Raw genomic sequence first — 12,500 nt, 5'->3', positions numbered from 1 at the left:
ACGCGCCTGCTCTCGGCGGGATACTGAGGCAGAACATCTATGCATTATTTTTTTCTTCAATTTCCTTGTGTTTTAACCAGCTATTTGAAGCTTTGAATATTTCTAACTAGATAAAAAAATAGATGAATTCGTTTTCTAGCCTCAATACACGGGAATTCGGAAAAAATAAGTATTAGAAGTATAAAGAACAAAGATGTCACCCCTCGGGGGCCTGTTGACGGGAGGCAGAGTCCTCTGTCGGACACTCGCGTAACTCACTAGTATTGATTCGACTGTGTGGTGTGTTTGATATGCTCGGGATATATTAATTGCTCTACATCATGTCGAGGGTGAGTAAGAATTTACATTCCGGTAATTTTAAGATGCTAAGACCGGAGTGAATGCATAAGTGGGCGGAGACGTGGGAGGTGCCTGTTTGTGCGTTTGTGTGGGTGCGCACCATTCATTCCGTATATGAAATGAATTTGTTTTTGTTACAGTCCGAAGTGTCGCACTAAATTGTTTTCAGATAATTCCATGACCAAATTATCAGAACGAACGAGATGCGTTTGGGTTCGAATTCGGTCGCGAAACCGGGGTTGCGCCTCCGTAGATTTCCGTGTGTTCATTATGCCTCGCGCATCATTTAACCACATTGAACACTTGCATACCATGGCATGAACGAGCCACACGGGCCATTTCCGCACGGATATGATCTGCACCTCATCGCCTGCCGAAGCCATGCCGGCAGAATCACCCGCAGTGCATTTCCTCTGAAAGGACCCCCGCCTGTGGCCGCAGGAGAGGAGATAATTGCCGTCATTACGCATGAAGGCTATGCATGCTTCCCGCCCTTGCGCTGGCATCTCATACGCAACGGCGGGGTGATTGCGTAGCGGATCTGCCTCCGTGCACGCCAGGGGGGCCGTTGCAGAGCAGGAGGAGAGCGCTCTGGGTGTTGCAGTGGGGCCAATGCATGCACCATGCACATCCCTGCCTGAGTGTGAGACGTTAAAGCATGTCTGTGTTCAAGGAAGGCCGATCTCGCCGCGCATTGGCTGCGATGCCGGGTTCTGAACTTGAACCTTTGATGGGCGCGCCTCGTGGCATTTGATTGCGGGGCTCGTTGCATGGGAGGTTCGGCGAGGGTTCTGTGGGGGAATGCGGGTCCTGGAGTCAGGTGCTCTTGCTCTGAGGGTTGCAAGGCCGTTGCTGTGGTAGAGGCTTTGGTGTGTCGGAACGAAAAGATTCTGTGTCTGTATGTCTGTATCTGTGTCTGTCCCTGTCTGTTTTTGTCTGCCACTGTCTATCTGTCCGTGTCTGTGTCTATCTATCAGTGTGTCTGTCTTTATCTATCAGTCTATCTCTATCTATCAGTCTGTCTGTGTCTGTCTCTAGCTATCAGTCTGTATATTCATCTCTTTCCTTCGAGCTAGACCTATCTCTTTTCTTTTAACCTTATCCAAACAAACACAAACAGTTACACACGCGAATACACACAAACACCTATACAAGAAATCTGAACAATGTGCTTGGAAGAGAAAGAGAAAAGATGAATAATAGATAGAAAAAGAGATTACGAATGATTGCGGAGAAGGGATTAGATAGGCCTATAAAACAGAAACCATACAAAACGACAAAAAAACTATCGTAGAAAAAAAAACAAAAAAAACGCACACATCAGATATTTTTCTTTTCTTTCTCTAAATTCCGGCATTACTCAAATCTCCGAACTCTGGACGAGGAAGGAGCTGTTCCGCGGGCGCTCCTCGAGATACCGGCAGGTTAGCCTCGACGATAAGGAGATATAGATGGGGAAAATGGGGACGGGGTTGTGAGAAAAGATGTTAGGCTGTCGGGGGGGGGGGGGGAGTGTGGGTTGAGTTGTGTGATGATGTGGGTATTGGCATTCGTTTGTTAGCGTATTTCGTCGTCGTCGTCATCGTCATCATCATCCTTGTCATCATCGTCTTTATCATTATCGCCATTGTCCTATTCCTCATCATCGTCATCATCTTTATCGCCATCGTCCTCCTATTCCCCATCATCGTTATCATTATCGTCATCGTCCTCCTATTCCTCCTCATCGTCACGTCATCACCATCGTCATCATATCACCATCACCATCGTCATCATCCTCATCCGCATCAATCATCGATCATTAACCCTCCTCCTCCTCCTTCTTATCATCGTCATCCTCATCCTCACCAATCATCAATCATTAATCCTCCTCCTCCTCCTCCTTCTTATCATCGTCATCATCATCATCGTCATCATCATCATCATCATCATCATCATCATCATCGTCGTCGTCGTCGTCGTCGTCGTCGTCGTCGTCGTCGTCATCGTCATCATCACCACCACCAGCAACAGCAAGAACACCATCATCTATCATTATAATTACCATCGCCATGGTTATCAGTGTTATCCAGTCATTACTGTTGAAGGGAATATTATTTCTATTTCCATTTCGTCCCAGAATTGCTCTTTTTATTATAATTTTTCGAGAATTTGAGTCGTACTTCATTGCTTTATCATCATCTTTATCTTTTAACATATTTATATTTTGATTTATAATCCTTCACTGCAATTTATAATAATTGTATGTTCTTTGTTCCAAGACTGTTATATCATTTGTTATCTTTATAGATTATGATTCCTCTTGGTGCCTTTACATGTCAGCATGTCTTATAGAAATAGATATGCCGGTATAAAAATTCTATTACGTGTTATCAGTCGGGATAATGGCTTGATATTATCGCTAATTATAACGCTTGCAAGAATATTCAATCACGTTTGTAATTACTGCGAATTACAGTTACATTAATTATCATCGCGATAATGACGAGACACAGTAATAATGACGAAAAAGATGTGACAGATAAGCGAGACTGACAGAGATGTCAGCTGTTAGAAATAATAGTCAGCCATAAACAAAATGGTCTTCGTTAGAGAAGGTCAATCCGTAATGAACCGAGATCAAGAGTGAGAAAGGTCACCCTCCCTGAAGGTCAGGTCCTCGAAAGCAGGAGGGGGAGCTGAAATAGATGTCAGGATGGGAGGGAGCCAGGGGGGAGGGGGGGAGCAGGCGGAAGGGCGGACACGGGCGGGCGCGGCGGGGGCGGCGGGGGCGCCAGTCGTGTGCACATTTAGGAACATGATCTAGGCGAGGCCACGATGGACATGCAGAGTCATGCAACGCGGGCGGGAGTTTGGAAAGTTCCGAGTCCGTTTTCCCTGATAGGCCTACGTGGAATTAGACATCTTGAGGCCCTTTCGTGCTTGGTCTTCGTGAGTAAGTGTGCCGGACAAGGTCTTCCATGAGCCGGACAAGGAACAAGGTCACAGGCGGAAGAGAGGAGAGTGGGGGAAGAGAAGAAGAGCGGACCGGAGGGGGAGAGATAGAATGAAAGAGAGAGAACGAGGGAGAGAGAGAGAGAGGGCCAGCTAGTGCCAGCGGGGACAGGGAGGCGCCAGGCAAGGCCGTGGCAAGGCTGCAGTAGCGACGGGAGGGGAAATTCGGTGTCTGAGACGGGGTGGGGGGAAAGGGGTAGGGGGAGGGTAGAAATGAGAGGGGTGGGGTGGGAAATGAGAGGGGGGAGGGGATGAGGTAGGGGGAGGGTAAGAGGAGGTGGAGGGAAAGGGGATGGGGTAGGGTGGGAAATGAGAGGAGGTGGGGGGGAGGGGAAGGGTGGGAAATAGTGCATGCAAGGACGGGGAGGCACACGAACGAACGAAGTCACACTGCACTCCAGCACAAGCACTGATATCCTTGGAGTCGAACGGCATTCAGTCCGACACAGGGGGTGTTTTCCTCGTCTCCGAATGCTAACATGGAAACCCAATTCCCTACAATAGACTCTGGAAACCCTCGCTCGTAACCCATATTCCCAGATCTTATTGGCGATCCATTGAAGACGTAAAATCTGTGTGACGCTCCGCTCCACACGTAACCCCAAATGCAGAAAGATCTGGAAGCGTCCGCGAAATGCACTGAGGTTTTCATTGGAACGAGGAAAGGGACAGACCCGAAATAATATTGACACACACGAAGAGTTGAGCAAATAGACGAGGAATCAGCGACTCTCGACATAGAAGAAAAAAAAACAAATTGTCTTAATCTCATGATAGCAAGATCATCTTAACCTCCTCCTCGATTCTAGGTCAACCGGACATCCCCGCTCTACACACACAAAGATAAGATAAGAAAAAGGAAAAGGAGAGAAAAAGACAAAATCAACTCGTGCTTAAACCATGAGGTCTTTTGGGAGGAACCAAGGCAGGCCGAGACTCAGGCAAGCCAAACATCATGTAAGATTCAAGGGAAGCCAGAGAAGCCGGGGGAGTGTGATGTCACCGAGGAACGTTCAGCGAGAGGCGGAATCTGGTCACCTCTCGTTCTTCCCCCCACCCCCCACCCCCCTCCCCCAAAAGTTAGATCGTTGATTAGCTTTATGGTTGGTTACTTACGGTTATCGGCAGAGGGACCACGCGTGATGCTTGTCGTTTCTCGAAGTTGTTCGGGGTTGGCTGTTCGAGAGCGGAAGATATTAACCCACCAGTCAGACTGTTGGTCACCAGCCTCGCCTTTTGTTGTATTCAGTGTCATTTGTTTACTTCGTGATATGCAGAAGGAATGGGGGACTTTATGTAGGTTGCATTTAAGCAGTTGTACGAGGGAGAGAGGGAGAGAGGGAGAGAGGGAGAGAGAGAGAGAGGGAGAGAGGGAGAGAGGGAGAGAGGGAGAGAGGGAGAGAGAGAGAGAGAGAGAGAGAGAGAGAGAGAGAAAGAAAGAAAGAAAGAAAGAAAGAAAAAGAAAGAGAGAGAGAGAGAGAGAGAGAGAGAGAGAGAGAGAGAGAGAGAGAGAGAGAGAGAGAGAGAGGGGGAAACAGAGATGAAAAAGTCCATTGAACAAGATAAACATCCGCGAGTGAGAAAGAGAAAAAAAACGTACTCCTAGGTTGTTGAAGGAATACGTTCCCCTTTACGGAATGCGCATCCACAGGCATCATATGAGTTCCTCTGTAATACGATTTCTTGTATAACGAGACATTTTAATAGTTTATGTGGCCGTTTTCTGTTGTCGCAGTTATTAATCATGTCATATTTCATGTCAGTATGCCTATACATCCCCTGCGCTCACTGCAGCTTTTGTATCTGTTGCTAATATTTGTTTGTTAACGATCTGATTAGAGCAGATGTTCCTGTGTGCTGTTGACCTTTTATGTAATAAATCGAGTCACGCGCTCTCTTTATTCATCTGCGTCTAAACATGCGTTTTATGTATATATGAGTGTGTGTACCTGCGCATGTTGATATGACGAACACATTCTATCATTTTGCCTCTCATTTTCCGGCTGAAATGCAGTGTAATCATTATTGGCACGGCTGACCTTTCCCCATCTGCCCACGCAAGTAATTTCGCTGTATTGTTTGCCATAAGCCTTTGAACTATTTTAAGCATTAGTGTATTATTACTATTTTTTTTTTGCAGTCCGTAAAGCCCCTTGCAATAAACTCAGATTCCATGAATTCTGACGTGCTTCGTACCCACAAACAGAACAGTCAAACGGAAGAATGAATGGTCTCTTAAAATGGGAATTTGTCTTCGTCCAGATTCAAGTCGCATGGCCGCTGCATGACAGAACTACAAATTGTTAATCTGGTTTAGTGCATTACTGCAGGCCTAGTGTGTCGTGTATAGCTTTTCGTCGTTATCGTCTTTATGTTTGCTGCTCGGCTTTTATCTGAATTGTCTTTATTCCATTTTCTGTATACTGGTGAATTCATTAATGATTATGAGTGGCTGTGTATTTCTCTTTTTTATAAACAGTGTTTGATATTGAGACAATAATATTGTTGAAAGACAACAGCACTCTATGCCTCTTTCTGTTTCTCTCTCCGTGTGTTTTTTTTTTTTTTTTTTTTTTTTGCCCAGAGCGTATGTTGTTACGTACGCAACGATAGACTGATAATATACACTCAGTGGGCATTTCAGTTGCGACACAGATCAGGAATTTCAGAGGTTTCCCTGCCTTATCGGGGGGTTTTCCTCGGGAGAGTCAACATTGCCATTTTCGGAGACCTGTGAAACCTCATCACTGGATCTCTAGCCACGAATAGATGTTGAAACCTGCGCTATATCTTAGGACAGGATTCCGGCTTATACTGGGACGGTGAGGGAGAGGGAGGTTTCCACGTCGTGCAGGTGTTGCATTTTTATTTGGCTCATTCATGCCGCCGACTTGGAATTGCAGAGAGGGAGAGAGGGAAGGGCAGGGCAGCTGAGGTGTCTGAATCTCTGGTTTTTGCAGAAAGGAATGACGGATTGTGGGGAGTTGTTGCACTGTCACGGAGTTGTAAGGGTGTATGGGATTTTGATTCAGAAAATAGCTAACATTGTGGTTTATGATTTTTTTCCCAAAGGGCTTCAATTTTTAAAGAGATATATTGGAACGTTTATTCAGATACAGATCAGTTAAGTATGGATGAGAGAAAATTGTCATACTAATTGATCATAATCTGTTAATTCTCTGTCGGTGCTTTAAACAGCACTAACCCCGTTGGATGACGATGAGGTTGGTGACTCAGAGAGTGCACCCCCCCCCCCTCCCCCTCCCCTCTCCCCCTCCGGAAGATAAGCGTTTGCTAATCCAGCCGAGAATATCACCTCCCCCCCCTCCCCAACCACGTTACCTTTCAAGTACGTCGCAGTCTTCGTAACGCCCCTATAGATCAAGCCTTTAATAACCCCCCCTCCTCCCCCTCCCCTTCCCTCCCCCTCCCCTCCCTCTCCCCGCTCCGTTCGCGTTGCTTTCTCGGGCTTTGCAATATCGCTCGCAACACAAAGCCTCGGCGGGTCGTAAACATCCGCAGTGAGGCTTCGTTGAGGTGCTGGGCGGCGCGGGGGCTTCGGCGGGCGGCAGAATGAACACGGGGGGAGGTTGCGGCAGGTTGCGGGAGGAGGAGGAGGAGGAGGAGGAGGTAGGTGCCGACGTCAAGAGGGAATCAGAATGGGAGGAGGAGGAGGAGGAGGGAGGTGCCGACGTCAAGAGGGAATTGGAATAATGGAAGAAGTTAGTTATTAAAGAAACGAGGGAAATTATTAAAGGAATGAGGAAAGAGAGAGAGGTGGTGATGTCGAGATCTCATTAAGGATTTTTTTTTAACTTTTTTTTCGTTTGGTCTTTAATTGTTATATTTTTTAGTTGGTGGCAATTAAGAGAAGATTCCGGCGTTCAATTAACAATTCAGATCATGCCCGAGGAAATGAACGGAAATAGAACCGACCACCGCCAGCTGGGTATTTTAAGAAAGAGATTTAGAATTGCCAAAATATGATAATCGTTGCTTTCCCAGTTTTCTCTTCTTCGTAATGCCTTTTGCGGTTTCTGAGGATGAAGGATGACGTCGACTGTCCTTTTAATCTATTTTTGGTGTCACTCTATGAACCTGATATCCTTTCAAGTAATCTGCGTGGTTATGTGTTATTTACCATGGCCGGTTATGGACCCCATCAATGCTAATTCGAATACGCTATCAAAACCTGTTAAATACGCTCTCATGAATACTTAAATACCGTGCAAGCTTTCATGAATAGTTGAATAAGCTTTCAGAACCATTTGGAATCCATTGCCATATCCAGTTGAATATGCTCTATGGGTATGGTATAGGGTTTCTGGGTTATTTCACTTCTTCACTTTCTGTCCCTTCTTTCCGCTTACGAGACCTATTAACCGTTGGCGTAATAACCCTTTTCTTCGTTATCCGTCTTTATCCTCTATCTCTCGTTCGCAATCCTCGGTCCGCGCTCGCTGTGCCTCTCCTCAAGTCGTCTTACTTCGGCTTCGTTTGGAATCCCCAAGCCTGTGTTTTCTATCTCTCATCTTTACTCGCCTATCCCATGTCTTCGTCATCTATCCCCAGTCTTTTCTTGCTCTCTTACTTTTACTCACTCCTCTCTTGCCTTCGTTCGCTATCCCTTTTCTCGGTCTCTCATATCTTTGTTTACTTATTTCTTTGTTTTCGTCCTGCTATCCCCAGCTACTGTTTGTTCTACTCCTTTACCTCTGCTTACCTCTAGTGGCCCGCTGCCGCGTATTTTTTTGTCTTTACGTGCTATTCCCTTTTCTTTTCTCTATACCGTTGGTCGTACCCTCAATCTATTTTATTTCTCTCACTATCCACTGCGTTTGCTATCTATCCCTTGTTGCACACTGATCCTCGCACGTGTCCATGACTTTACAGCTGTCCGTAGCTGCTGTTTATGCTGGTGTCTATCCCTTGCTGATGCCTCTGCCCATACCCACTATCCCTTGGTGGTACCTATGCCCTTGCCCGCTATCCCTTGCTGGTGCTAGACCATTACCCGCTATCCCTTGCTGGTGCTAGACCCTTACCCACTATCCCTTGCTGGTGCTAGACCATTACCCGCTATCCCTTGGTGGTGCTAGACCCTTACCCGCTATCCCTTGGTGGTGCTAGACCCTTACCCGCTATCCCTTGCTGATGCCTCTGCCCTTACCCGCTATCCCTTGGTGGTGCTAGACCCTTACCCGCTATCCCTTGCTGGTGCTAGACCCTTACCCGCTATCCCTTGCTGGTGCTAGACCCTTACCCGCTATCCCTTTGCTCATGCCTTTCCCCGCTGTCCCTTATCTTTCGCCCGCTTTCCCTCGCCACAACACCTCCTCATTTGGCGCGGCCGTTGGAGCGACCCCTCGGCATCCCCCTTCGATGGGTTCCATTTTTATCTTCCCCTCCGGCGCGTTCCCTCCCTCGTCTCGTCGTCTCTCCTCTTCCAGGCTGGGGATTGCGTCTACTTTATGTCTTGGGGGTTACGGTGGAGGGATTTTTTGTTTATTTTTTTTGGTGGTTATGTATTTTTTTGGAGTGTGTGGGACTGAATGAATTGAGTGTGTTTTTATGTGTGTATTTATGTTTTTTTTTATGTTTGTTGTTTGTTTGTCTTCTTCATTTTCTGGATTATTTTGATTATATTCGCACTTTCTTGAACAGCTTTACAAGAACTTCGTTTTTTTTGACTCCTCATTTCTTCCTCTTTCTCTGCTTCCTCTTCCTCCTCAAATTCATCTTCCTTCTCCTTCGCCTTCATTTTCTCCTTTTACTTTTCCTTTTCTTCCTCTTGCTCCATCCCCTTCCCCTTCTTGTCCTCTTTAGCCACTTCCTCTTCCTCCTCTCATTCTCCTCCTCCTCCTCCTGCTGCTCTTTCTCTCCAATTGCTTCCTCCTCCTTAGACTCTGGCCTTTCTCCTTCACGAATTTCTTCCATGCTGATCTATAGAAAACGAAAATGCATAGAATTTTACATTCGCAGACAGGAAGTTTCATTCAGACATTTATACATACACGTGCATTTATTCCTAAGTAAATGTATACAAGCGTTCATAAATACGTTCACACAAATACGTTCCCTGACATAAAAGTTGCAACTTGCAAATATGCGAGAGAGGAAAAGATCCCGAGTCTCGCTCTCCACGTGCTGAAAGGAGGGCGTTTGTTGTCAACTAGTCACGAGAGTCCCCGGATGCCTCGTCTGGGCATAAGTGGGATTGTCCTGAAAGCCCTTTGTCTCCGAGTCTCCTTCCCCGTCTCCACCCACCCTCTCCTTCCCCGTCTCCGCCCACCCTCTCCTTCCCCATCTCCACCCACCCTCTCCTTCCCCATCTCCACCCACCCTCTCCTTCCCCATCTCCACCCACCTTCTCCTTCCCCATCTCCACCCACCCTCTCCTTCCCCATCTCCACCCACCCTCTCCTTCCCCATCTCCACCCACCCTCTCCTTCCCCATCTCCACCCACCCTCTCCTTCCCCATCTCCACCCACCCTTTCCTTCCCCGTCTCCACCCACCCTCTCCTTCCCCATCTCCACCCACCCTCTCCTTCCCCATCTCCGCCCACCCTCTCCTTCCCCATCTCCACCCACCCTCTCCTTCCCCGTCTCCACCCACCCTCTCCTTCCCCAACTCCACCCACCCTCTCCTTCCCCGTCTCCACCCACCCTCTCCTTCCCCATCTCCACCCACCCTCTCCTTCCCCATCTCCACCCACCCTCTCCTTCCCCATCTCCACCCACCCTTTCCTTCCCCGTCTCCACCCACCCTCTCCTTCCCCATCTCCACCCACCCTCTCCTTCCCCATCTCCGCCCACCCTCTCCTTCCCCATCTCCACCCACCCTCTCCTTCCCCGTCTCCACCCACCCTCTCCTTCCCCATCTCCGCCCACCCTCTCCTTCCCCATCTCCACCCACCCTCTCCTTCCCCGTCTCCACCCACCCTCTCCTTCCCCATCTCCACCCACCCTCTCCTTCCCCATCTCCACCCACCCTCTCCTTCCCCATCCCCACCCACCCTCTCCTTCCCCGTCTCCACCCACCCTCTCCTTCCCCATCTCCGCCCACCCTCTCCTTCCCCATCTCCACCCACCCTCTCCTTCCCCGTCTCCACCCACCCTCTCCTTCCCCGTCTCCACCCACCCTCTCCTTCCCCATCTCCGCCCACCCGGAGCCGCCCGTGATGCCTGCTCACTGGGCCTCGAACTCTCTCTGGAGTTTTCTTTCTTAATTTTGGTTTCGGGGGGGGGGGTCTCTGTTGTCTCCGTCTGTGTGTATCTACGCAGGCGCGGACGTCCTCTAACGTAGAGATATGCGTACACTCGCAGGCCTTGTTCACAGAAGCCCTCGCACAAGAGAAGTTGCACACAGACACGCACACGCACACGCACACGCACACACACACACACGCACACGCACTCGCACTCGCACTCGCACTCGCACACGCACACGCACACGCACACGCACACACACACGCACACACACACACACGCACTTCGGAAGGTCATTGCTCCCTTTTATTAATTCCTAAAGGTATTTCCAGCAATGCGTTGACGGCGGTCCGGTACAATGGTCCATGCCTGGAGCGCCATGCACTTGGAGAATGCTGCCTTGACGTGATCAATAACTGTATAGTGGGGTGCATGCTGTGAGTGGCCCAGCCCTGCCCCTCCCCCCCCATTGCCTCCCCACGTTACCCCCTCCCTCCCTTTACCCCCCATTCCATCCCCATTTTACCCCCCCTCCCTCCCTCCACTACCACTCTCCGCCCCCCCATTCAGCCGTTCTTCTTAACGCCCCTCCTCGCCGCTCGATGTTGGGGGTCAGTGGGAGGGGGTGGCGGAAGGGGGGGGGAGGGTGAGAGTGGGGAAAGGGAGATGGAAAGGGTGAAATTGGGAATGAAACAGGGAGGAGAGAAGGAGAGATGGGGAAGTGAAAGAGAAAGAGAAGAGAAAGGAGGAAGAAGAAGAAGAAAAACAACCCGCGTGTAAACCGTCCGTTATATCGGGGGTCGCGGAGGAGTGTAATAACGAGGTTATTTTTACGGAAAGATGGTCTTAAGTTTCGGATATTTTTTTGTCGGTTATGTCATTCCCTTCTGCTAATTAGATTAAAGGGGCGGAGGGAAGGCGTCGGCGTTGCCTTTGACGTCGAGGGAGAAGTTGCGATTGAGGGAGAAGTTGCGATTGAGGGAGAAGTTGCGATTGAGGGAGAAGTTGCGATTGAGGGAGAAGTTGCGATTGAGGGAGAAGTTGCGATTGAGGGAGAAGTTGCGATTCAATTGAGGTGTTTTCCCTACGTCGCGTCGTCGGCGAGGGGGCGGAGCCGTGGTCGGATTCTGGGGGGATCAAGTGTTCGCAAAGAATAGAAAGTAAAATCAAGTTATTTAATTTCCTCAAGAATGGGTGTTGATACGATGAATAGGACTGAATCGCTGTCAAGAATAGTAGATAAAATCAGGTCATTTACTTTCCTTAATTAAGAGTGGTATGGCGAATAAACTGACCGAATCAGTTATTTACTTTCCTCAAGAATGGGTGTTGATATGATGAATACATTGAATGATTTGATTGGAAGAATAGGACTGAATCGCTGTCAAGAATAGAAAATAAAATCAAGTAATTTACTTTCCTAAAGAATGTGTGTTGATATGTCTAATAAACTGACCGATTTGATTAGAAGAATAGGACTGAATCGCCGCCAAGAATATTAAATAAAATAAAGTAATTTCCTCAAGAATGTGTGCCGGTAGGATGAATAAATTGACCGATTTTATTAGAAGAATAGGATTGAATCGCGGCCAAGAATAGAAAATAAAATAAAGTAATTTACTTTCCTCAAGAATGTGTGTTGATATGACGAATAAATTGACCGATTTTATCAGAAGAAGACTAGATCGCCGCCAAGAATAGTAAATAAAATAAAGTCATTTACTTTCCTCAAGAATGTGTGTTAATATGACTAATAAACTGACCGATTTGATCAGAAGAATAGGACTGAATCGCCGCCAAGAATACAAAATAAAGTAATTTCCTCAAGAACGTGTGCTGATACGACTAATAAGCTGACCGAATTGATCAGAAGAATATAACTGGATCGCCGCCAAGAACATAAAATAAAATAAAGTAATTTCCTCAAGAACGTGTGCTGGTATGATGAATAAATTGA

At 47.8% G+C, this 12,500-nt stretch overlaps 2 protein-coding genes across 2 annotated transcripts in view; one reads left to right on the top strand and one right to left on the bottom strand.

The window, feature by feature from the left end:
• The window catches only part of LOC138859292 (peroxisomal sarcosine oxidase-like), a 345,118-nt gene that overhangs the window by 313,910 nt on the left and 18,708 nt on the right, over positions 1 to 12,500 (bottom strand). The window lies entirely within an intron of this gene.
• LOC113806701 (CAP-Gly domain-containing linker protein 1) overlaps positions 207 to 12,500 on the top strand; it is a gene marked incomplete in the record, with an annotated part of 508,820 nt that continues 496,526 nt past the window's right edge. The window contains 1 exon segment of the mRNA XM_070113745.1: positions 207 to 329. Coding sequence (XP_069969846.1) covers positions 321 to 329 — 9 coding nt within the window.

The sequence above is a fragment of the Penaeus vannamei genome, chromosome 34, assembly GCF_042767895.1.
Source record: "Penaeus vannamei isolate JL-2024 chromosome 34, ASM4276789v1, whole genome shotgun sequence".
Classification (NCBI taxonomy): domain Eukaryota; kingdom Metazoa; phylum Arthropoda; class Malacostraca; order Decapoda; family Penaeidae; genus Penaeus; species Penaeus vannamei.
This window is presented reverse-complemented; position numbering and strand designations above follow the sequence as displayed.